Source organism: Notolabrus celidotus, chromosome 8 (genome assembly GCF_009762535.1).
Source record: "Notolabrus celidotus isolate fNotCel1 chromosome 8, fNotCel1.pri, whole genome shotgun sequence".
Classification (NCBI taxonomy): Eukaryota; Metazoa; Chordata; class Actinopteri; order Labriformes; family Labridae; genus Notolabrus; species Notolabrus celidotus.
Window position 1 is genome coordinate 18,092,879 of NC_048279.1, and position 26,385 is coordinate 18,119,263.

At 39.9% G+C, this 26,385-nt stretch overlaps 1 protein-coding gene across 1 annotated transcript in view; it reads right to left on the reverse strand.

Moving 5' to 3' along the window:
• The window catches only part of LOC117817603 (protocadherin-9-like), an 84,239-nt gene that overhangs the window by 25,779 nt on the left and 32,075 nt on the right, over window positions 1–26,385 (reverse strand). Inside the window, exon 5 of the mRNA XM_034690357.1 lies at window positions 23,104–23,302. Coding sequence (XP_034546248.1) covers window positions 23,104–23,302 — 199 coding nt within the window. The remainder of the gene's footprint in view (window positions 1–23,103; window positions 23,303–26,385) is intronic.

The following is a 26,385-nucleotide window of genomic DNA, read 5'->3' on the forward strand; positions in this document are numbered from 1 at the left end:
GTGCTTAACCTGGCATGCACTGAAGCTCAGGGTTTTCATGCCTCACAAATAATGATATGTTGTGATCAGATATGCAGTAAGACATGTTTGATATGGTTCTATAATCAGATAATTTCTAAGAGGTCAGGCAAATCCCTTCATCACATAACTACAAGGGCTTTAGGAGACCTCCCATATTCCCATATTCCAATCTTGTATGCACAGATGCAACCCAAGCTATATAAATCTTTATACAGCTCCTATGACTTCTATAAATATTTGTGTGCCTTGATGAAGAGTCCTCATCTGTACTGTGCCTTTATTGTGTACATCTAAATTAGCATTTTTCACAAACTCAAAATGAAAAGTAAAAAGGTTATATAGTTTATTCTAAAATTTATATTCATTTCATTTTCATTTTCATTTTTTCATTTTCATTTGATGCTCAGACCATGATCACATGGTATGGAGCCACAGAACATAAATTACAAATAACAAATCAATATAAAGATGGCACACGGCATGTTTGAAGTACAACAGATCTTACTTAAACAATTCATTCATTTCAGATGCCCACACTGACAAAAAGTCATGTACATGGGGCCTTAAAAAAAAGAATATTTACAGATGGCTATTTTTTCTTGTTGCAGTCAGATCCTCTTTTATTTTGACATCAATGTTACAGTTTTTCCTAGTCTGTTCGTGAGTCAGATCAAGTTCAAAATCCATTGCTTCCTGGCTCTATCTATGCTACATCATCCTACAAAGTTCCATAAAAATGGGGCCAGAAGTTTTCCATAATCTTGCAGACAAACGAACAAACAGACACAGGAGCACCAGAGCAAACATAACCTCCTCGGTGGAGGCAGTAATGACTTATCCGAAGAGCAACATGATTTTCTTTGTATGTGGTTGGATAGAGTATATTATACTGAAGGCTTCCTGCTGTAATTCAGTGCCACAAATGCTTGTTTCTTGTCCACCTATAGTAGAATGTATACAGCAAAAATATTGAGTTTGGCGAGAAGGGCTTCAGGCTGTTTTGGGTTCAACTGGGAATAGATTTTTTTTCAAGGGCGGTGTGCAATCATGGAGCTGTGTTATTCCCTATGATTGCCAGTTCACTGGCAAAATACACACACACACAAACCACACATGTGCACGTGGCGAGACTCTGTGAAATGCGACTTCACAACATCAACAAAATATTCAGAGGGAAGATCAGAGTGAGGAGACATCAGACACCCAAGTCTAGGTGATATTACCATTTTTGTGCATCAGGCTGCCCTTTGCTGCGGCCCAGCAGCTGTGCCCCTTGCACTATGGATTAGCCAAGTCTGTTGTCAAGGCAACATGGTGGTCATATGAAAAAAATATTAAGAGGCTTTTACAGTTACAAGAACTTCTCAATATGAGGCCAAAGCAGTGCACGGTGAAAAGTAAACAAAGAGCAAGTGGAGAGAAGGAACAGGAAAGAGGATTCAGAGTGCAGCTGCCCAAGTTTTAGACCACTCCAACAGACAGGTCGAATTTTATAGAATAATGTCACATTCACTGTATTAAATGACAGATTTGTTGTGGTAATATTAAAACTATGTACTGAAAAAGAGCATAGGAAACATACTTTGAGAACTGCAAGGACTACCTCTTGACTTTTATATTTTAAGTCCATATTAACCGAGTATAAGATAACCCTGATCATAGGGAGACGCCCACTTTCAAGACTAGTTTTTTGAAAATAAATTTAGTAGACAAAATCTTATTTTCATGAAGACAACAATTTTACTAGGATTAATTAATTGATAATTCAAATGGAAGACTTCCTGTTTTTTATAGAAACACACATGTTGAGTTGATCTTTTTGTGCTCCCCACCTTTGGACATTACACACAATGACACCTTCTCTTTTGGCTATTTGACTTTGTTTTACATACCCTGGCAGAATTTATGGTTTCTTGAGTAGTTTCTGCTGTCTTTATGTTTTAAAAAGAGTAAACACAGTTGATTGACAAAAAAATTTGCTTCACCCAACCACTAATCATGAGTAAAAAAAAAAAAAAAAAATGGCCAAAAAAATCACAAATTCTGCCAGGGTATGTAAACTTATGAGCACAACTGTATAACCACTTTCTTGGGAAAAAAGCATCATAACCCGCCTCTATCGTCTGGTGACTGGTCCTACTTTTGTGCTAATGTGTTAAAGTCACAGTGTCCATCTCATAATTATGACTTTTTTTCCTCATGATTATAACTTACTATCTCAAACTAATGATTTTTTAAAATCTGAAAATTATGATCTACTATTTCATAATTTTGACTTTTTATCACACAAAATTGACTATGATAGTCAGTTTTTCCTTCATACATACAAATATATATGTGTGTGTGTGTGTGTGTGTGTGTGTTTGTTTGCATTTTAACATATAAGCAGAAGATGAGTATCTTTGTTGATACCAAACCAAAGTGCAGTAAAAATACAATCTTTTATCATTTTTTTTACAAATAAAACAGCAATTTATTTTCCATAGACATATGTTATGATCCTCCTGCATACTCCCTTCTGGTAGGCAGATAAATTCAGTTTTCAAGTTTCCATTTTTCTTAATTTTGTTATTGTATTATTATATTGCTGTGTGTGTGTGTGTGAGTGTGTGTGTGTGTGTGTGTGTGTGTGTGTGTGTGTGTGTGTGTGTGTGTGTGTGTGTGTGTGTGTGTGTTTATGCTACTTGCCTGCAGTGCTTTTGGGGCTTTAGTAAGGAAAGGGAAACAACTTCAACAAGATTAAGTCATCAGCTTTGGATAATAATAAAACAAAAAGATAACAATGCATTGTTTCCTGTTCCTGCAGCAGCCGCTGTGTTAGAAATCAGGGAAAAAGATGTTGTGTAATTTCATTATACTTTCTCTCTCTGTCTTTGTCCTACTTTTGTTTTTATTATTATATTGTTTTTCTAGCCTGCTTTTATTCGTAAGAAGAATTCAGGTCATAGATAGCAGAATGGCTAACAGCCAATGAACCCAACAGTGGTTTTAGGAAAAACCATTAAATTGAGACTGCGATCATAGTGTGTTGTTCTCCCATCAGTGCAAGCAGCAGTGAACAGTCAAGGAGCAAGTCAAAGCAGATCATGAACTCAGTAGTAGTGAGAATTTTTCTCTTTTCCTCTTCAACTTCCAGTAGCAGCCAAGTTTGTTATTCAGGAACCCAGCAAGCAGCTTATCAGGGCAAAGTATGTTGTAGAAAGACACAACTGTGCTGCTTCTACTGTGGGTGTAAGATGGCTCAGAGCTTGTTAAAAGGGCCTGGTCAAGTTATGTCGGATTTTAACAGCCATTCGCACAGATTGACCTCTCCAGCATCCTGAAGGCCCATAAAGCCTGATTCATCACCCCTTTCCCTGGCAGAGGGCGCGAGGAAGGCGGTGTAAGAGCAGTGCTCAGGTATGCTAAAGTCATCCATGATGGAATCTGTCAACTCTGCAAATGGCTCCCTTTCACCCTGCTGCTGTGTGTGTGTTTTATCAGCTGAAGGAGTTGATGACAGAAAGTCTATTGAACTCTGACTGTCTCTCCATACAAATTATTCCTTTCTGTTGAGCAACGTTTGTGTTAGGGCAGAGCCTGATTATCAGTCAAAAAATTGTGCCCGACTTGATGTTAAGAGGAAGAACTAGAGACGTGATACTTGATTGTTGCATCCCTATTTACCTCACATCCTCTCTTCTTTTTCACCTTCTCTCAAGTAATCATACCATCATAATTATATTGGGAAATTCTATTTGTTGCAAAGACTGCTGACAACCCTTGAGGATGAAAAATACAATTTAGTAATTTGCTTCTGCCGACACATCTTCAAGCACAGCGGGATTTGTGGGCTGAAAACGACGGGTGGGCTTTGGAAGCATTATGGATGCTATTGGATCAGTTCTTGAGTGACAGATAACAAGCTCAGAGGCCCAGTGAAGTTTTTTTCCCAGATGGATACTTAATGCTGGTAAACAGACCTGTTTAATCTTGTCATTAAACAACATTAAACCCAGACTGTTAATTTGGAAAAGAGATTGACTGACCATGAAGTCATTGTCAATAGATTTTAAAAACTCTTAACTGGCTGCTTTTGGTTAATCAATAAGTAAGCTTTGCCTCAGTTTTAAATATGTATGAATTATGAATCATTCATTCTGTCTCTTAAAAGCCATTCTGTTTTCTTACCCTGAAGACGCTCTGATATGTATTGCAAGTATTTATGCTGTTGATTGCAAGGAAAACCCTCTAAAGGTAGTGTAGCCTAAGGATTTCTTTTCTTTTTCTCCTGAAAGTCTTACGCGTTTGTTCCTGTACTGGGAAATGGAGTGTTGGATTTTAGGCATAAGGAGTGCCGGGCTGCCTCCTTACATTTTGTTTCCCTCCACTAGTCCAATTTCATATTGATGAGCTCTGCAGCAATTCAAATTGCATGTCTCCTTTAAACATTTAACTAGCAAAGAGAGCAATCACACTCTTTGCTCAAATCCTGCCTGTGCTGAAAAATGCAAATGCTATTGCCGTGAAAGAGAAATCAAAAAGAGGTACCTGAAGGAGTTCAGATTTCCCAGCTAATCCCAGCTACAGTAGGCTTAGTTTTACATGTATGACCAGGACGCAGGAGGCTGAAAATGCAACCACTCCACATGATGGATCCTTTGTAGTTCAGCTTACTGTGAGGATCAATACCAATACTGAACTGTAATTTCAATACAAAACTGCAACTTGCTCTCAAGGATTTGCCCTGCTGCATTTGTATAGCTCAAAGTAGTCAGTAAGTAAGTAGTCAGCTACATGAAACAACGAAGTGGAAGCCTCCCTGATATTTTGCATTGAAGTACGCGAAGAGATTACTGACACAATTCCCCAAAAAACTCATCTCTCTTGCACCCTCATGGCTTCAGTTCTGGGTCTATTTTTATAAAAAAAATAATTCCTAAAGAAATGAAAACACACTTCTTTGCATCATAGCCAGGCTCCCCATTGCAGTGCCATTCTCTCATTATTAATATAATTAAAAGGGAAAATTCTTCATGCCTTCCTCTGATGACAGCTTTTGCTCTGTCCTTGTTAAAAATACAAAGATACCGCATCAATAGTTGGTGGCTAATGGGTAGTTTGAAGCTACAACATTAGTTGGTCAAACACAGTGAAACTATTTTGCTTGTGGGAGAAATCAACCAGAGCTTATTTGGAAAAAGGGGGAGCAGTACATTTTTGTAAATCATATGAAAGGAAGTAAATTGGTGAAATAACTAAATTGGTAAGGTCTATTATTTTTTTAACCCTGGCTGTTATAATGCTCATTTTTGCAAGCTCCCAAGGAAGCTGCTTAAAAATGATAATCCGGGAGAGGAAAAGAGAATCTCAGCAGACCTGCCTCAAGCCCACTTTCAACCCTATTAAGAAATATTATGCAGCCTTCTAAAGAAACCCAACTCCAGCCTTAAACTCTGCTGCCTGCATGCCTTCCCCTGGACTCACTTTCTATGGAATAATACTGAAAACCTCAGAGCACTGGTCACTTATTGATGATCAGTCATCTATCTTTGTGGACATAAAGTACTTTTTCCATCATAGTTTTGTTTAGTTATGATATACTGTATATATGTATATTATATTTTAACATAAATCACTATACTACTGATATTCAATGTAGCCCCACAAGGTGAAGTCCCACTAGTAATAACTGTGTTTAAAGGATAAATATCTTGTTGGAGAAGTTATCTTGTGCATACAAGGTAATTGTTCCACTTAACATAATTTGAAATCATTTGTCATCAACAATCTTTATTTGCCAGTTTTTGCTATTTTGGTGTGTGAAAATAGGTGTGCCCCATGTTGTGTTGATATGTAGTGAGCCTGAGCTATGTAAAAATTAAGCAATTTTTACGAGATGACAGTGTGACTCTATAAGGATTACTTAAGACAATTTAACATCAAACAATTTTGCGATTATTTGGATTTACTGTAGAGTTATTTTGGGTTGCCACATATCACTTTGCTAGCTAGATCATAGCTTCAACCTCACTCTTTGTGATGGAGCATTGCTGTTACACCCTTAACCCTTAACATGTTTGTGTGTGTGTGTGTGTGTGTGTGTGTGTGTGTGTGTGTGTGTGTGTGTGTGTGTGTGTGTGTGTGTGTGTGTGTGTGTGTAAAAATAATGGTTTGCAAATCAGTTTTTGAAGTCTTTAGGCTACGTGTTCATGATTTACCTGTTATCGTTTTGTTATGTTGTTTTTCTTTACACTTAGCCTACAAAATGCAGGCTTGGCTTCAATAAGCATTTTGCTTCTGCCTTATCAGTCATCACTTAATACATTACTGTTGCTTTGTTGAAAGTGTCTGTATACTGTGAAAATGATTGTGTTATATAATGACTAAATACATTCTACCACTATTACATCATGCATTTTGAAATTGTATTATTTTTTCCTGCTAAATATCAGTGTTATTACCATTTTATTAATGTTCTTTTAGATGTCATTTTTATTTGAAAACGGAGGAAACCTGTAAAACATAAAGCTGTATGTCAGTTTTCTTTAAGTGTATATGTGATGTGATTGTTGGAGTTGGTTATAATAGAAAGGGCACCAGTTAAAAACTTGCCTAGGGTACCAAGTGGGCAAGGGCCAGCTCTGATCACTACAACAAAGGTGGCGTTGGTTGACCTAACATGCTTGTGTTGTTATCAGAATAAATGACATGGTGGAACCAAAAGTAAATGTTTATGTCTGGTCCATCACACAAATGTATGGCAAAAGACAGACATACATAACAGCTCCCCAAACAACTTGTGAGCACAAGATAATAACCTGTGAGCTCAAGGTAAAATGTATCACTTTTGTGGGACTTCAGGGGGCTCCACACAGTACAATACAAAAAAATAAGACACTAAAAGCCCCTCCAACTCCCTTCTTTAGGATTGTGTTAGTCTCAGCACACCTGGCAAATTTATAATTTTCACTAAATTTTTACTCTTATTACAAGATCAGCAAACTGCCTAAAAGTTGTTCTAGTCCTCAATGTACCTTCAAGAAGGTGAAAAACCCAGATCTTAGGTTTCTCACACTGCTGAACCAAATCCCAAAACTGTGCCGCATAGAAGAGTGCTCTGCCAGGCTGCAAGCTAAATACGTGAGGCTGCCCCGGGGCAAAATGTGGGACTGTGCTTCATTACATGTAGGAAACACTGCATGCAGGGTCAGAATGCATTGCTTATGAGGGCTTTACTTTGGGGGTATTTATGTGCTTAAAATGCATGCAGCTCTTCTATCAGTGCATAAGCAAGCTTAATTCATAAGTTAACCTTCCTCTTAGGCGATTTCAGAAAGAATAAGTGGAATAGACTGGCTGATGAGTCAATTTAGCCAGCTTATAGAGTCATGTTAAGAAATGAATCGCACTTTCAACAAAAGACTGTCTATCCAGCACAGTAAGATTCAGTTTTATTATAGGTTACTTCAGCTGCAGTGTCTTGTAATGTCAGTGATATGTACAAAAGGAAAATTATGCAGAGATACCATCAAGCAAATAGATGTAACAATTCAACATCTAAGCCCATCAGGGGGTCTTGTTTGCCCAGCATGTGTCTTTCTGTGGGTGAATACAGCCAGGTAGATCTACAGAGTTCAAAACTCAGATACAAGCTTCCATGCTGCCTGAATGCTTATTACATAAGTCTAAAGGATTTAATGGATGCATCAAGATTGCAATATTTTTCATTTTAGGTTGAAAGTTTCACTCTACAGGGCACGCACAGCAAGTGCCCGGCAGGATTACAAACCTGCTGGCTAAGTATAGAGCCTTGTAAAGTTTGAATTCAGTGCTTTGTCAATATCGCTCATGGCTGAGATTCTTATAGCTCATGCAGTGTTCAACGACTCCTTTAAAGACGATCTCTCTTGTGGCATATATGTCAATTTGTCCTGTGATTTATTTGTTGGCTAACTGAGCAAGTATCACCTAACTCATTCAGGTAGACAGAGTGTGTGTGTGTTTGTGTGAGTCATAGAGAGAGACAATGAGAGCGAGTGAGAGAGAGACAGACTGTGCAATGCAATCATACTTGGCCTGCATCCACTCCCACTGTAATGGGCGAAGCAGCGTGCAAGCATAAGTCTCCTGAGAAAACAGGGAAAGATGAGAAAATAAGTGGGTCAAGCACTGGGCGTGAGGGGCAGGGTTGGCGAAGAGGACCCCACTGGAATCAATGCACTTCTCCAGTCCTGCTTTGGTGGGATATCGAACACCAGAAAAGTGTGCTGTGGTACTAAATGACGGGCTAAAAGCTGAAGGAGCCCTATCAGAGTTTGATTATATCATTCCCAGGGCGTTATTCGTCATCAGATATTGTGAGATAAGTATCATAATAGTTGTGTATTTTCGCTGTTACAGTAAAAGCTACCCAAAATGTCAGCCATTACAACGCCTGTCTCCAGAGATAGAAGCCATGATACATCATATGTGCTTGGGTGTTAAAGAAGCTAATTGTTCTGTCAGTCCCAGAGCCGATGCAGGCCGGTTCACAGCAATTACCAGGGACTGTGAAGTAATAATAGCAAACAAACAACACTTACAAAAAATAACAAGACATTTCTAACTTTTCAACCTGACCTCCCATGATTGCCACTGACATTGTTTGTTGTGATTTGTTAGAGTATAGACCATTCAGAAGGAGACCTTGAACCTTTGGAAAACACCTGACAGAAGTATTAACTGTTAAAAGCTTGAAGAATTTGCTACATCTTTTATTATAATGTGGTCATGGTCATCAGACAGTTAAAAGCAAGGATCAAGTTACAGCATGGGGAAATGATCATTTACTAAGAAGATGTAATAAGCATTTTTTGAAACCACTCATTCATCTCCTCATGAAATAAAACAGTACAAGACGTGGAAATGACACAAATATTTAGAAGCAGGCCTGGTGAAAACTGTCCTTATCCTGAACACTGACTTATGTGATAGAAATGTGGTCCAGATCATCCAGTTGGATTGCCACTGCCACCAGATTTCACACTTTTAAATGTGTTGTTCTCACCCTAATGCCTAAATGGTTCGTTTCTGTGGCTTCAAAATGCTGGGTAATCACAGATAAACACAACATAGTGCAAAAAAACCCACACCAAAAATTAGCCCATTCTTCTATTTCCCATCCCAGTCTATTCTATTACACACTTTGCTTTCCTATCCCTTTCTGTTCTATCCAAACAAGAATTTCCAAGCGCTTTGTCCTCTCACACCTTACTTGCTGTGAAGGTCTAATAATTGCTTTAAATTTGCCAGGATTGCACTCATCTAAAAATGTTTACGTAACCTGGCTGCAGAGGGTTTTAGAGACACGTTGAAACCTTTTTTGGGGCTTTTGGCTCAATTACCAGGCACACTGCTGAGGGAAATTGCAAAGCGCTCTGTCACCAAACCTTCTTTAGACAGACAGTCCCCCCCTGCCTTTTTTTTTCTATAAAGGGGATCAACATATGGGATCCCTTATGCACATGATGCTAAATTGACCATAATGGGGAGCACTTAAAATACAAAATAGAACACTTTCTGAAAGGCAACCAGGCATGATAGAATCATGGGTGACCTCCAGTCTGTCTCTGTCCGCTGCATTTCAGTTTTTCACCCTCACTTTCTGCCTCTTCTCTACCTCAAATTGCACTCAGTGTGTTTTCATAAAACTTCTTTCAAAGCTAATCAAACATTTTCATTAGTGCTAGTATATACATTTGAAATAGAGTCTATGTTCAAGCATTATGCATATTAATTCTGTTATATATAAAGTATGTGGACTCAGGGTTCTTAAATATAGCCAATTGTTTGTCAGACATTGATTCAGACTTCACATTTTTTACTGCAAGCTCTCTCTCAGTTTTTTGGTGCCACTAGGCAAGAAAATTTAGCCATCAATGCCATGTGCCGTTTTACACTTGAGCTTCTATAAAATGAGGCAAATGATGAAACAGAATTAAAATAGAACTTTTTCCAGAGGCCTCAGGGGAGAGTGCCCAATTTCCATGTCATATCTTCATACTATATAGTGTATCAATATGATTTGGTGAGCGCTTTAATGCGATATGAAACACTGTGGGTCTAGATTGAGGGGAAAAAGAAAAATCCCATTTACAAATTGTGTCCTCGTTTGTTAGTGGCACGGCACCTCAATTACCCAGTGAGCAGGTTTTTATTTATTCATGCAGACAAAGTCACGTATTCATGAGGATTAACCCCAAACTCGCTCATAGACTGGCAGGCACAGATTGCATATTTTACCATATGAGGAATAGCTGACGCGTTTACCCTCAGAAGATTGAGAGAAAGCAAGATGAGAGAAGCAGGAATGGCTGAGTGAGCTTTTGGGTCACTGCATGGTCAGTTTCCCCAACTTTATTCTGATTTGTGTTTCTCAAGAATGTATAAGAGGGTATTTTGAATAATGTGTGTGCAGCAGAGAGCGTTTGTGTTTGGGAGAAATGGGAGAGCATATGGTGCTATAATACAAGATAGGAAATAGTGTTAGAGTTTGGATTTGTAATGCCTGCTTTATGCTTTTCCCTCTGGAATAAGAGCTTTGTATCTTAAACTGCAGAGGCAATTTGAAAAGAGATATAACCTGAGCAAATCCTAATACAACATTCACATTCACAAACAAGCTTAGGAACAAAAACAGACAAAATGTATGTGTACTGAGTCCTGTAACAAAAAGCCATACAATGTTACATCAAAGTGCAACATAACACATTCCCTTTCGATGTACTCTCCCTGGAAAATATCAAATCATCCTAATAGCCAAACTTCTCCTCAGAAATTGTTAGGGAAATCCTCTGTCCCCTGTCATATTACCCACATTTATCAGGATGCAGCATAGCCATTACGTCTGGGGGTTTATCAAATTATCTGCTTGCAGAATGGCCGAAAAGGGACACATTACAACCAGCCGACTTTGTCTGAGCAATATTCCGGGATGCTGCAGCTACCAAAAGCAAATTATGGTGAACATAACGCAGAGTTCAGTGGAGCGTTAACAGAATGGATGGCCCTATCCTGATTCTCTATCTGTTGGGACAGATGTCCCCAAGTCCCTGTGACTCGTGAGGTGGACGGGCCTGTAAGCGATGGCAGATGCTCCAAAGGTAAGACAGATGGATTTTTCCTGGGTTCTGTGAAAGTATGCACATTTTTAACTTTGGAAAAATGAATATTAATCATTTACAACACAAATATAATGACTCTAAGGCCTGGCAGTAAATGATAAAAGAAGAACAACAACTTTGAGTCCTCCATGTGAGGATACACAAGATTTTACTTTACCATAAACAATGCACAAATCTTCAGCATAAACAGAGGCTAGAACCTTGAAGGCAAAACATGCTCTTCAACACTGAAGACAAGAGAGGAATCTGCAGTTTAGAAAGACTTCCAGTATCCAGTGTGGGGTTTCTTCTCCCCTGAATAATAAAAAGAAGCACGGAAAAAAAATCTCCTTGAGCAGGCAATGACACAATAAACATAAGGAATTCATTCACTGCTTATGATTGTCTTTATGACCGCAGCGTGTGTGTGTGTGTGTGTGTGTGTGTGTGTGTGTGTGTGTGTGTGTGTGTGTGTGTGTGTGCTAGACGTGTGGGCGTATAAGTATATTAAAGTAAATGAATGCCTGCTTCAGAGCACACAGCAATGTGTCTGCTGCCGCACATTATGATTATGCATGCATCCACGCCTGTTATGTTCAGATCCAGGCAGCTGCTGACAAGAGGCCCAAACAGCAGTGTTTCACAAACGCCATGCCTTCTAATACACTGTGATCTCCAGCACTCACTGCTGGGTAATTGCCACTGATGGCGGGAAAAAAAAGAACAATGTTTCATTCAACACAATCTGTGGTAAACTGAAATCAATGAAGCTAAATGGTGTATTAAAAATTTGATCGCATCGCTGACAACTAACTATGACAACAAACACGGAACAGGGCCCCTATTTTTGAGCAGACAAAAGCCACTCAGTGGTTTAAATGTTTTACAGTGTGGCCTGGATAATGGCAGCCTATTGATCCTTCTGGGATTTATTCTGAAACCTTAACTTTCTCAATGCTTCACATTACTTTTTCAAGATGCAGTGACAGTGTTTGTTCTGAATGTTCTCGCATTGGGCGGCTGCGTTTGTGTTTGATCTCTTGCAGCAGGAGAACCGCACTGGAGAAGCATCAGCGATTGGAGGCTTTCAAAGATCCTTAGGTTGTCAATGGTTGTGTTTTGTGCTGCAGATTTGTGTTCGACTTGTACAACGTGGGAGGTTTGTTCAGCTAGCATGGATCAAGGTGGATGTATGTGCTTGTTTATGTGTGTTTTCTTTGTGTGCCTGGTGTGTGAAGTTTCTGCACGCTCCGTGCTTCTGCAGGAATAATGGTGATTAATCAAGAAAGCAAACACCAAATAGGACTTTTAATTTTCCTCTTTTTTTTGAGAGCAGATACACAGAAGAGGGGATAAAAACTAGGTCAGGTTTTTACGCTCAAAGTATGATGAAGTTGGACTCTTAAAAGGAAAATTCTTTGCAGCCTTTTTTATTCTCCACAGAATCATTAAAATCAACAATTAAGAAGCAAATAGTTGGGCTTTTTACGGAACATAAATACTCTACATGTTTAGTCCGTAGGCTCTGTTTTATGCTGGCTACACTGAACTGCATCTCTTTTACTTTAAGACTAAAATGCTCCCAAATTGACATTTTAGCGGCAGCCTCCTCTTTTTACTCTTTATCTCTACTTCCCTCCATCTTCAACATTTATTGGTGGTACTTTTCCTCTCCATTGTATGTTTAGACAGGCGTAATAACAATAAAAGGTCTATCAAAGCTTCAAGGAAACAAACATTTAAAAGAAAGCTTTTAGTAATCAAATTTATTCAGCTCCTTCGGGGAGGATTTCAGCCTTAAATTCAACCTGAATACGAAGTTAAGGTGCAAGAAAAGGTTTTCTTCTGTGTGTTATATGGACCTGTATTCCCTCAATCATCCTTTGTGCCACATGAAATAGAAGCCAGCATGAGACCCCATGGCACCTCTGTCCACACCACCATGTGTTGCATTAAGGGTGTATTACGAAACGGACCAGTGACTCCCAGATGCAACAGCAGGGCTGATCATCAATTATTATACCTCAGTGGATCAAAATGAGCATATCTGCTCATTCCAATGTCCCCAGAGCTGCCCTGTGGCGGCTGAGCGATGGCTTAGTGCATCTCCAACACCCTCCACCCACCCGTCCACCGTACCCTCTGCACCTGTGAGCTCAGCGACACCAGCCGGAGCCCTCACAGAGGCGGTGGGACATGCCTGGAGACAACATCTGCCTCCCCTTGGTGACCTGGCGAGTAAAGCCAACTGAAAAATCAAGGGCATGCTGGTGGAGGTCCCTGATTTTATCATGACAAAGAGTTTGCTATTGCTGCTGCCTGTAAGTGGCTCCGGGAGACGTTCCAGTCTATTTTCTGCTAACACTATGAACTCGCTATGTGTAACACTGTGTCTCTTTCGCTCGTTTGCCATTCTTTCTAAAATGAACAACAGTGGATACAACACGATAATCTAGGTTTATATCTGTGAAGACGTGAGTTGCTACTGGTATAAAATAGGCTGTTTGAAAAGAGTGAAAGCATGTCTTCCTTAGTGTTGATGTCAAAAAAATAAAGGCAAATGCAAGATCTTCAGCTTTACCCAGATTATTATTATTATTATTATAATTTTTTAATTAATTATTTCACCAGGAATATTCCAATTGAGTTACAGTATCTCTCTTACAAGTAAGTTCTGAAAAGACGGCAGCTTTTGTTGTCATACTTGAGGTCATAATATTTCAGCATTTACTCATTAAAAAAAGAAAAACACATAAAAATTCCATTCCATTGGAATTATACACATATGGTGCATACTCACAACCAGTTCTGTAAAGATTTAGCTCTCATGAGTGTAGCGAATTAGCCTGCATGAGCCTTTGTGTGACAGATGTTTGACACTTAAAATCCAGTAGGACCCCTGGCTGAATAGTCAGGACAAATCAGTGCAATCACGCAGGTGTCTCTGGGGAAAACGGGGACAAAGGGACGCAGTCTGTCTGCCTGCTCGCCTGGGCGCTCCTGGCTGGGCTTGTGCCCTGGGTCTGCTTCTGCATGGAAAGGCAGACAGCTGACTGACCTAGCGAGCGCTACATCGCCTTGAGGTCCCCACAGATGCCTCTCAAAGAACCAGGGTGGAAGCGCCTAGCGAACTCCACCACAGCGAATGTGATGAAAGCCTGGGCTCTCTTGCTGAGGAGGGTACACAACAGGCAGGTTTATGTGTTCAGTGTCAAGCCCCTGGAAAGCCCCCCTGTCATTTTTGGTTAGGCCAAACATGTCCTGCAGGGACTATGTGGAAATCCACTTCCTCAGCATGTCCCATCTGAAAACCCCATCCTCCACAATCCCTCTTTTTCACTTCCTACTTTCTCTTCTTGCCACACTTCCACTCCATTTGTCAGAGTTATTTGCCTGTGAGTGGCTTCTGACATGATCCTTTTATTCATGAGCACCAATTTATCAACCACACAGTGCATACATTGATCCATTGGGGAGTAGTGTCCTATAGAGTACAGTGAGAAGTAATTCTGTTCATGTGTGTGCATTAAAAACCTGGATTATGCAGCACCCGTTACTCTGGATGCTGATTAAAAACATACTGTAACCTGCATGCTTTACAATATTCCACAAAATTGAATTAACTGCTTATAACTTTGTCAGAATTTGACAGCGTGTGAGTGTGTGGATTATACAGCATGCGATTTATTACGATTTTATGCCCGTGCTTGTGAAATTAATTATTTCACAGGAAAATATTGCATTTCCTGTGAATGACACATTTTAGTTGAAATATGCTAATATGTGAAATATAGACAGATGGCATCATAGTTGAGGCCGTCTGTCATCATATCATTGATGTCATTGCAGCAATACTGCAGCTATCACTGTGAATTGAATCTCATCAAAAGTGCAGTTTATCTCAGTGATTTCTTATTGAAAAATAAGCCTCGGAGAAGCAGCGACACAATTGCACATTGGTCACAGCATGCCTTTCTGAGATTGCAAATTTCTCTTGTTTTTGTTTCTCTTTGCATACTTTGTGGCGTTCATTTTGCTCCGATGCGTCAATAAACGTGCTCTTTTTAGGACAGCAAGGCTTAAAGAGGGCCGTATGTTTCCAGCCTCTCTTTTTTTCTTTTTTTCTTCAGAGTATCAGGACAAGCCAGGTCAATAACATTAAAGGCTGAGCGAGTTGGGGAAAATACAACCCCCTGTGATGCTGTGGTCGGCTCAGCCTTCAGGAGACATATTGATGCACAGTTATTTTGGTCAATAAGTCCTTCTGAGCAGAGGCCATCCTTATCCTTGAGACTCGACTGCATGTGAAAAATGAGAAAGGGATGAGACCATGCATTTTAATCTGTCTGTGGCGCTATATCTTAAAGAGGGGATGAAGGGATAAGAGCGTGTGAGAAGAGAGAGAGAGAGAGAGAGAGAGAGAGAGAGAGAGAGAGAGAGAGAGAGAGAGAGAGAGAGGGATGCACTTCTCCTTGCTCCCTCTCAGCCCTGCTAATGCTGTTGTTAACAACACAACATACCATTGGTTATACTGAAATACAACACCCCCAGGACAGAGGGTAATGGCTTTATTGAAATACGAAGCAGGCTGACCTCTGATCTCACGATGGAATTTATTGATAACCATAAAATCTCAAATGAGGAGATTTGGTAGTCTTACATCTTCATACAGAAAGATGTTACAATTTCTCACACGTTAACCCACAAAAAAACGGTCCTAGTTTCGTAGTTATTGATTTGACGTTTGGGATGAAATGTGACATTAAATGCAACATTGTGCAACAGGTGCATACATTGTGTATACAGCATGTTAGTGTACGTACAGGTGGATGAGAGGGACAGGAGCATTTCAGTTGCAGGGGAAAATGCTAATGCTAACACAAGCTCTCTGACTAAAAATGAAAAGGGAGCGGGATATTTGTAAAAAAGCTATCTATAACAAATGGCCGTGAATAAAACATTAGTACATCTATATTTCATGGCTTCCCGTGTTTTTTCCTCCCACTTCTGAGAGGAGGGAAACTTTCTGCTCCTTCAGGTAGGTGTAACCTCAGCTCATCACACTGAAAGGACTGCGTGATTCCTTAGAAATGAGGCATCGTTTTTTTTTTCTCAGTCCAGATCTGTGGTGAGATTTATTCAATGTTTAAAAGAACAAGTGGGATATTATCTGTGAAGCTCTGCCTTTGATGATAAATTGTGTTCTGGCTGCTTGATTGCTACCAGGAATTAAATGAGGAAAACATACCTTTTGCACCATATGCCAAAGACATTATTAGCATTAAAAAAAATAACCTCTCCACTTTGGATGACATGTGGTTTGTTGTTGTTTTAAATAATTCCGGTTAGTGCGCTTGTATCAGCTAAATGGGCCCAAGGACCAAAGTAGTTCACCTCTCAGGAACCCAGTATTTCACAGGTTTAATATGCAGTCCGAGCCATATTCCACTTTAAGAATCACAGAGTCAGTGAAATGGAACAAAGTGAATCGCTGGCTGGGGCCTTTGAGCCTCTACGCTTGTTTGAAGTCTCTCTATCCCTGCCGAGTTCAGAGTACATTGTCCAGAGACACGATCAAACTTGGCAGCCATTGATCCTTTCCCAAACCAGACACAAGACCTACTGAACATGTTAACAACTTCGGAATGAGTATTTTAATTGTACATGTCTTTTAAAAAGCCCCCTCAAGTCACTGTGCTGCTGAGAGAATCTGAAGCAGGAAATGTTGGACAGTGAAACACTGTGTATCACGCCAATGTTTGTGTTGCTCTCCCAAAGAATCTAAATCTTTGAGCAGACAAATTAGTTGTTGGCACTCAAGAGAATAACAAAATGTTGAGTTAAAAGTATAAAGGGTGCATTAATACCCTAAATATGTTTCTGGTTTAAAAAGCTTTAACTGAGCTTGTCTTTTTTGAAGAAAGCCACTTCCAGTAGAAAAGCTGCAGAGCTTGTTCAAGAATCCTTACATATCATTGCCGGCTTGTCCTGTTAGGATTGAAATGATTGTACTAGAAATCTCACGTCTCAGCTTCACAGGAGTCTTTGGCGGGGCAACAAAAAGGAGCCCTAATACTCTGGAAAAGGAGGTTTCTAACATGACACTTTCCAGTCGTTTGAAGGAGGGTGGAAAGAGATTTCTGCGAGCTGAGTTGACTCCTCCAGATCAATAGCTTGTCTCTCTCTCTCCGAGACGACTGGTGTGGCATTTGAACCAGATAAAACAAGGGTTCCCCTCCACCTCACCTCTGAGAACTGAGCACTAACACCAAATCCCAATCGGTAAAGAAGGATACAGATGAGTCCATCTAAATCCCCCTCTGACTCAACCATAGACCCCCAGCGGTCAAACAAAAGGAGATAGGAAGTAAAAAAAAACACTAAAATTATCTTAAAAGGAAAGGTCCGATCTATGTAGGTTAATACCCACTGTTGCTTCATTTAGCACTGTTGCAGGCCCACTGGGGCAGCTGTAAAAAGTTCTGGGAGCCAGGAGGCACAAAGGCTTTTATTTATTTATATGAGAGAGAATATACAGCAAGGAGCAAAGTGGTGCAAATGATGTGAAAAAAGGATGACTTTTGCGAAGTTATCCTGTAGATTGTCGGATAACTGCAAGAAAAGGAGTAGGCTGCATTACCATTTTATGTGTGGCATGAATTAAATATACACCAGGCAGCTAGAATATCTCTGATAACATGACAATATGTAAGGTCATGACGTGAAACGAATGAGAAACACTTCCCTCTTGCCAGCCACTCGGCACTGTATCCTTAAGCAAGGCACTTCATTCTTAATTACTTTCGTGGAGCTGCTCATTTGTCAGCGCTCGATGATGAGACGGGCTGGCTCTAGTAAAAGGTTGCCCCCGCAGCTCCTAAGTGTGTAAATGTGGATAAGGGCATTTCTATCAAAGAGAACGCCTGCTCAGCTAACTTTACATGAATAAAAGTAGATAGAGAAAAAAATCAAGCCCAACAGTCTTACAACAGTTCATCATCTTCCTGACCTGTGGTCAGCCAATTATGATGATCTCGTGACAAGGTTGGACTTTTAACTCTCCGAACAAGGGTCCTTCTCTCCTCTTGCATGTCAGCTTAGTCTTTCCCCCTGGTCGCTGATGACATTGTAACACTAATTACAGCTAATTGTTCTATGCTGAATGGATTTAGTCACATTGCAAATGATATGCCATTGGTCAGTGTCACAATGTTTCCACAGAAAAACTCAATGGGGAATGGAAATTTGCACAAATGAATGTAATTAAGAAGCACATTCATTACTTCTAATTGCATATGAGAACCCTCAAAGTGAAACTGAGATTGGACTCATATGAATAATTAATGCAGCTAACTGTACTGAGCACTATGGCGTTGGTACCGTCACATAATGATGTGCTAAACGTATTGCTGTGAATGACAAAATGTGGTGTAACAATCTTGCACTAAGGCTTACTTGTAGAGCTCCAATCACAATTCCAATCCCACTTTTTTACCCCCCTCATGCTTCCTCGTGAAATCCCTTTATTCATGGGCAGATTGTGTCTAGACAGTTGAATTCCAGTCTTAGTGCAAGTTCGGCATTGGCCCCCAGAGGTACAGAGTAGAAGTTGAAGGTTTGAGAAAAATGTAAGTGGTCCCTACGTGTTTCGCACACAAGATCAAGTCAAGTGGCCTTTTTCTAAAGACAAGTTGTAAATCAGTCGAGTGGAAACTCAGTGCGAAGGCTGTTATGAACATTTTCAACCTAAAGGAATCAAAGAGCTGAGAGCATAACTCCACAAAGTATGAACTCAGCAAGCCCTTAATCAGATTATTTGTCTACTGGCATCAGGAATTACTTATGTGCTATAAAAGTCTTGGACACAATATTGCACACAGTGATAAAAATGTATATCAAACAAAATCATTGATTCAATTCTGTTATGTGATGAAGCAATTCCTTTTGGTGAAAAGTCTGCAGTTTGATAATACCGTGTGCAGAACATTTAAAACTTTAATCTTATTATACTTGCAGTGTTTAAAAAGGATTGGCTTATCTTAATAGCAGATTTAGATCTTAGACAGACAAGGTGTAAGCTGGTCATTTGAAAGCCATATGCCACAGATTAAGATACGGCACTATACTGTACGGCTTTTTCTGGCTTCTTCTCCCAGGGACTAATGCACTACATCAAAACTGCCTTTAGTGAGCGGCTTGTAAGTGGGCAAAAGCACAAGCCCTTAAATCCCTCACTCCAACAACAGGAGAAAGAAATAAGTATATTACAAAACGTCCAGAGAACAAAAAAATGTGTATTGTTTGAAAAATGTGAAGGATTTAGACACAGGGATTTGCCCTCACTTTGTCTGAAGGCTTAGCACCGTTCCCAGTTCATGACATGATCATTCCCATCATTCAGCAAAAGCATTTCAGGACATTATTGAGTCAACATCAACTTAACATTGTAGAATTATTAAGTGAGTAAAAATAAAAACAGGATTTAATTGTTTGATGTCTTACAAGCACAGTCCCATCACTCAGAACAAGGCCAGCAGTCACTACTATTATAACACAAATAACAAAATCCACAGCAGGACACAAAGTCTGAGCAAAGATGGGTCAGGAACGACATTTTCATCAACTGGATGCTTTTAGTTTTTCGTGTAAGACAGTGCTTTCAGTGATTCTAGTACAAGGCTCATGCCTGGAAGGTGTACCTGCGTAAAACTGTGCTGAAAGCATGCTGCACTGAGTCACTTCATGAAAGGATGTCAGCTGAAACTGTGGCATTCATCCCTCTTATGCAGGGGGAAGAGATGCATCGCATATCATTATGCATTCCTGTTTCTGATGTTTTGATGAAGCATCGCAATTTGGCCAAAAGGGACAGGTACGATTCATCATGCCTAATTGTTCCGGCTGTGTTGTTCTGCACCAGCCTACTGTCAGATGTATGGGGGCTGGACCTAAAAACACACATGCTAATGATATTAATCCGCCGCTTTTATCTTTTTGTCAAGACAGAGAGGGAAATATCAAAACGTTGGAACAATGTGTGACAAAAGGAGGTGACAGCGCGAGAGTGATGGCGGGGCGGTGAAGTAAGCCTGGAGGGGGGGAAGCAGGAGCCCATAAAACGAACAGCCGCCTAACTCATAAATAATAGAAACATAAAATGTCATATGAACTTTATTTCAAGAGTGGGTGGTCTAATAAAGATGCAGGTTTAAAGAGGAGCCCAGAAATTCATTGTCATAAGAAGGCCACATGGCTCGCCTTTGGCACAGACAATTATTCAGCGCAAGCTGACATTCAGGTCCAAGCTGTAGCACCTTTACGAAACAACACGCCGTTTGACTCCTGAAATTCCCTTCCTACTGTGGCTCGAGTCTTTCAGTCACCAAGCTCTATTTCTTCTTCTTCAGAGTAGAGTCATTCCATCTCCTCTCCCCTCTTTCCACTTTTCCTTGTTCTCTCTGCTTTACAAATTGAGACGACATGATAAGAAACTTGCCACCGCCATGCCAGCCTGGTGCTCATTGATAAAACCATATCTAATCCATCTGAGGCCCCCCCCCTCTGTCACCGACGCACTCATCTCTGAGACGGTCAACCTGCACAGGATCCATCTTTCTTTTTGAAGCCGGTAGCAGAGTCAGAGTTTATCTTTAAACTCCTGGAAGGAGAAAATGGAGCCGGATGAGTCCAGGGACTTTCACTCTGTCTGCAACTGATGTGACAGCATGTGCTGGTGTGTGTAACATCTTAACGCAAATGAAAGGGTTCCTGTGACTTTATGTGGGAAAATATTTGATTTTGAAGTGTGTTTATTAAAAATGTAGCCGTAAACATTGGCTTACGTTGGTGGAAGCAAAAACTTAATGGGATAAAGCTGCATAGTCCTACATACATATTTGGACTCAGAGATGTGTTCCTATAGCTAATCAAATGGTGTTTAAACATCCCTTTAATCTATTCAATGGCTGGCTGCCTTCACCCTTCTTATAGCAGCATCAGTTAGACTGACATTGACTTTAATATTTTTGGTGTGATAAGGTTACACATTACATTACATGAGCTTTGTGGTCAAATAACTGGAATGACTTTCTTATTATCCCACCACTCGTATTAGACTACGATATTACACTCTGAGTTATTCTCCCACACTTGTGCTCTGCTGTGATTTTAATGCAGCAATTTGTAAAAGTACACATGCATTTACTACATTAGCATGGCCCTCTATCTAAAACTAATGCACTTCAACAAATATTACCCCAGAGGGAAAGTGGGTAATAAGTTCAGTATTTGAGTAAGTTTATGAAGTATGAGATGTTTATGTCACTGAATATTAATGAGATGATGAGCAATTGCCTCTGTGTGTGAATGAATCACATAAATGAATCACGGCTGTCACCGCGGTGAATACATTAAAGGGAACAGCTGGGGAAGAAGGAGAGGTTTGATCATTAGATGTATGTGTGATTGTACGCATGTGTGGTGTATAAATGTGTGATGGAATATGGAGGTCATCTGGGAGTTGGCTATCTTTAAAAAGGGGTCTTGCTGCAACTTGTAATATCCTGTTATCAAAAATAGAAAATCATATGTGGGACGAACCTTTGCATCTAAATGAACATGGAGCCGTCACAGGGATGTCACCCGTCCTGTCTGATGCCGAACAAATGCATTCACAATCACACTCACAGTGACATCCCGGCCCCAGGCCTGTCAGCACAGCTGCTAGGGAGGCAGAAACACCAAGGACTGTTGTCTCACTTACAGCTATGACACAATGGCTATACTGCACGTAGGTGTATGCAAAGGATTCTATTTCTTCCTGTCCTGCGCATTTTCTCTGCTGGATATTTGGAAAAAAAGACTTGTATTTGTTGACAGCTAACTCTGTGCAATGGCTCAGGAATTACATACACAGGCCATGGAAGGTGTGAAGGTCTGCAGCGAACTGAACCTCGATCCAGCCTGCAATATACGACACAGGGTTACCTGCTGAAAATAAAATCTGATTCACCAGGGTGAGAATATCCAGCCTGAAGTGGGGGGTGTTGGTATGTGACAAGGACACAGTGATAGGGGGCTCAGAATAGCCTTGTTCATGTTAAGGTGGAGCAAAATCATTTCAGCAGCATCATTGGCATGCTGCTGGTGCACCAGCTCTGGATCTACGCTACCAGTAGAGGAAAAGAAAAAAAAACACGGTCCTCTGTGGTGTGTCTTAAGCACTCTTCTTTCCTCCCTTTTTTTTTTAAGTCTTGTATATGTATGAGGACGGAGTTGTGCATCCTTGCGTTCAGTGGAGCTTTTTATGGAGAACATCATTGGGCAGTAAGCCATGCAGTGACAGCTGTCTTGTGAATCATTTGAATAAATCCAAGCAACAGAGTTTCCAACTTTAAAGGTAAGAATCCCCCTTTGGTTGTAGAGCTTCTGGACAACATTTACAAATTCAGCCTTACAAAATCCATTGTCAATAATACATGTAGGACTAAGCAAGCTATTCCCTGAATATTATTTTGCACTCCTTAATCCAAATCCAATTTATTTTGTTTGTCTAATAAGACCTAAATCTGATAAATGACAGAAGGAGCAGGGGTTTTATTCCCTTCCAGCATTGCCTGGGTGACTTCTTGTGTTGTCCCACTTGTCTAAAGACTGACCCAGACGAAAACAGCATACATAGCAGACCAGTGTTATGTGTAACCAGTTATTTGACATAAATAGTCTTTTGTTAAGTGTTTGCAAGGCTGGGTTGTCACTATGACCACCACAGCTGTAGTCTAAGTAATTTGTTTCTCTGTCTGAAAACACAGATGGCCACTTGTAAATTACACTGTGCAAAGTAAGCCTCAAAAATCACAGAGAAATAATTAAAGTGAAGCATATAAATAACACTTTTGCCTGCTGCAGCAAAGCAAATAGAATAAATAAATAAAAAAAATAATAATAACTCAGTACTCACTTGATTCAGGGTCTGAGTTTCCATCTCCCTCAGTGCGGCTGTTGGGTGATGTCTGCTCATAATACTCATCCTGGGGGAAGTTGAGGGGGAGAGGCTGGTTGGTGCTGGCTGTGCTGCTGGGCTCAGGGTCACCCAACCCGCTGTCACTGCAGCTCTCCTGGGAACCATCGGGAAGATGGAAAGTCACACGACGCTGAGTCTGAAACACACAAACAAACTAGAAATGTAAGGTAGAAGCTCTTCTGGCCCAAACAAAAAAGTTTGAAGCATGTATATTAATTAAGAAGTAAAGTGGTCGAATGTGGGTGAGTGAGGAGACACAAAGAATCTGGAGTATGAGAGACACTGTGGTACAGAGATGATAGACAAAGTAAGAGAAGGCTACATCATTTACATGATGTCTCTCCTAAAATATTTAGTTTTCTTGGCACCGTGACATTTTTTTCTTTCACTGAAGAATAAAACTAAGTCACACAAAATAAATCACTTGAAAAATTAAAAAATAATTTAAAAAAATTCCTTGATAGATTCTTTAAAAAAAAATTGTGCAAATTCTCCAAACTATCCACACAGCTGAATGACACAAGTTTATATTGAGGCTTTTTAAAGTGGAAAACTTTCACAGAGGAACAAGGACAAAACCCACTGTTGTTAGACTTTATGAAACACGTTTTATTTCAATGCTCCGAGCTACACAATCTGAATACCTTTCACCTGTTTTGTATTGAGGTGAAGACAGAGGGAGAAAGATATTTTCTAACCTGAAGCGCATGAAATCACTATTTTATCTGAAGATTTATCGCCACAGCTATATGAGAAAATAACTACTTTTTGGTTTGTCATATTCTGTTGGATATGACCTTTTTTCAAAGGTTCAACCGCTGAATTGATGTTTACATCTGTTTAGCGACTCACTTCAGCTTTATAAAAGGTAAGTCTTATGACCTCCAGTGCCATTAGAAATGCTCTTCATTTAATTTTCTTAGGAAAACACTGATTCATTTAGGATTTACCAAAAATAAATGTTTAAAGTCACCTCCTTAAAAACCCTCTTGTTCTAGGAATGCATGCAATTAAGTATCTTTATAGGTATTCTCTCTGCCCCTAAGAGCGTCTTGGCACACCACAGCTGACAAACAAAGATTATTAATATCATCATCAGTGGTATCAGCGGTGACAATGCTGCTCGTTTATGGCTGAATGAGTACATTGAGATGGCATTTACAAGGGAAATCATCAACTAATTGTACCAAGTGTTGTTGTTACATGCCCAGCACTACATCCATCATCTTTACCTGCTTTTTCTTTGAAAATAAGCCAGAGAGTGCATCCTATCACTAAGGGGGAGGCTAATTGAAACAGTGACCTCATAACCCAAAAATGATTTCTGCTCGGTTGAGTCTCGTGAATTACTTTCCAGATAATAAACGGCTATAGGATCTATATTTGAGAGTTCTGGGCCGATAATAGATGGGATGTGTATTAACAAGTTGAACTATGTCCTACTTTCCCCTCTAGCCAATTTAGACACAAAAAGAAGTGGGACTTTGATTTGTAAAGACTTGGGGATCACAGGCGTGTGGGCTTTTGTGTCCAAAAGGTGCCGGGCACTCTGGTTTCTCTGGAGGTTCACACAAGTTCATGTTGCAACCTTTATTTTGGTGCTAAAGATTAAAACAAATCTCCTATGTTGTGGAGCCTGCTAAAATGTTAGCGATTCCTCCAGAAAGCACACCACACATCTACATGCTGTAATTTTGTGAGGCATGCTGGGTAGACACTGCAGCTTTTATTCTTACATATTTTTCTTGGCGGTCCACAAAGAGAAAAATGAGGTCTGCGGAGATCTGACTGCAGCTTGAATTCATGTCTTCCCATGATTCCCTGAGTAACATGACACAGTATAGGGCATAAAAGGCATAAAAAATAATTACACCCTCAGCTTGGATTATTGCTGTGAATTTTATTCTTCCCATTATTCAAACTGATAAGAGACTTTTATTTTTTCCACAGCAAATACAACCCAAGCACAAATCACTATCTTGATTTCCTTCCTCGATATAGCAATAAAAGCAATATGCAGGCCCTGAATTAAAAACATCATTAGAGCATGCTCCTTTAAGCTCAGGAGGAGGAGATGTCTCTGTGCGAACATATTTTTCCTTTGCCACTATAGCGAGCAGATAAAGCCCTTATTGTTCTTTGATAAGACTAAATAAGGCTTGGAAATAGGAGAGAGGCGCAAGAGAAATAAAGTCTGGCACTAATGAAGGACAAACTGCCAAAAACCAAGAGCACAAAAGCTTCATTTAAAAACTATCAGAGAGGGTCGACTAACCTAAATCCACACAATTAGCACCCTGAAAGCACAACCCGAGTGCTTTTCAGTACTGTGATGTTGAAACAGCTAGCTAAATATTCTATTTACTCCATTCATCTAGATCCTGAGGCACACATCACTCTCTGTGAGTGTGAGTATGCTCGAAAGAAAATAAGGAGAAAAGAGTGCAAAAAAGGGCATGCAGTCAAAGAAACAAAACAAAAAAACACACACAACCTTCAACTTTTGTGTGAGATAACAACTTCGAAACAAAGCTTGTTGTTGCTCTGCTGAGAAAATAGAAAGAGAAAAGCTTTATCTGCACTGCATTCGTTTCTTAACCACAGAAAATAAACATATAGACCACAACTTAAACAAATCCCACTTTGATGCATACATCGGGACATCTGCTGCCAAATGATGAGGTATATTTTAAGTTCTTTGTAGAGACTACATTTTTTCCCCTACTCACATGGTTTTATTCATTTTCTAAAACACCAAGGAGACGAATACCTTGTTGGCAAAGTGACATGGTTCTGTGTGCCATGTTTGCCCACGCTTTCAAGTCGTCTAAATATCTACTTGTTCTCAAACAGCTTTGGCAGCTGTTTCTCAAATTACTGGAGGATGCGCACAAAAAGCAAAGTCCAGGTTCCAGCAAAAGAAAGAGCCACTTATGGAGGGTTGGCAGCTCGAAAAAAAGCCTGCTTCCTCTCCACATGACTCTAATTATTGGAAACTTGCTCCAACAATGGCATCCAGAATCTATTAGAACAAACAGCTGTCTGTGACAATTAGGGCACAATCATTTTGCATAAGGGAGTGTCTTCATTTTTTGAAGGCTGTTTACTTAAAGCCATTCAAGTTGGTGCCAGATGCTGAGAGAGCCTACGTCGTTTACTACAATATTAATTACAATTAAATACCATTAATGAGTCTTAAATAAATACAAGTTTTCCCTC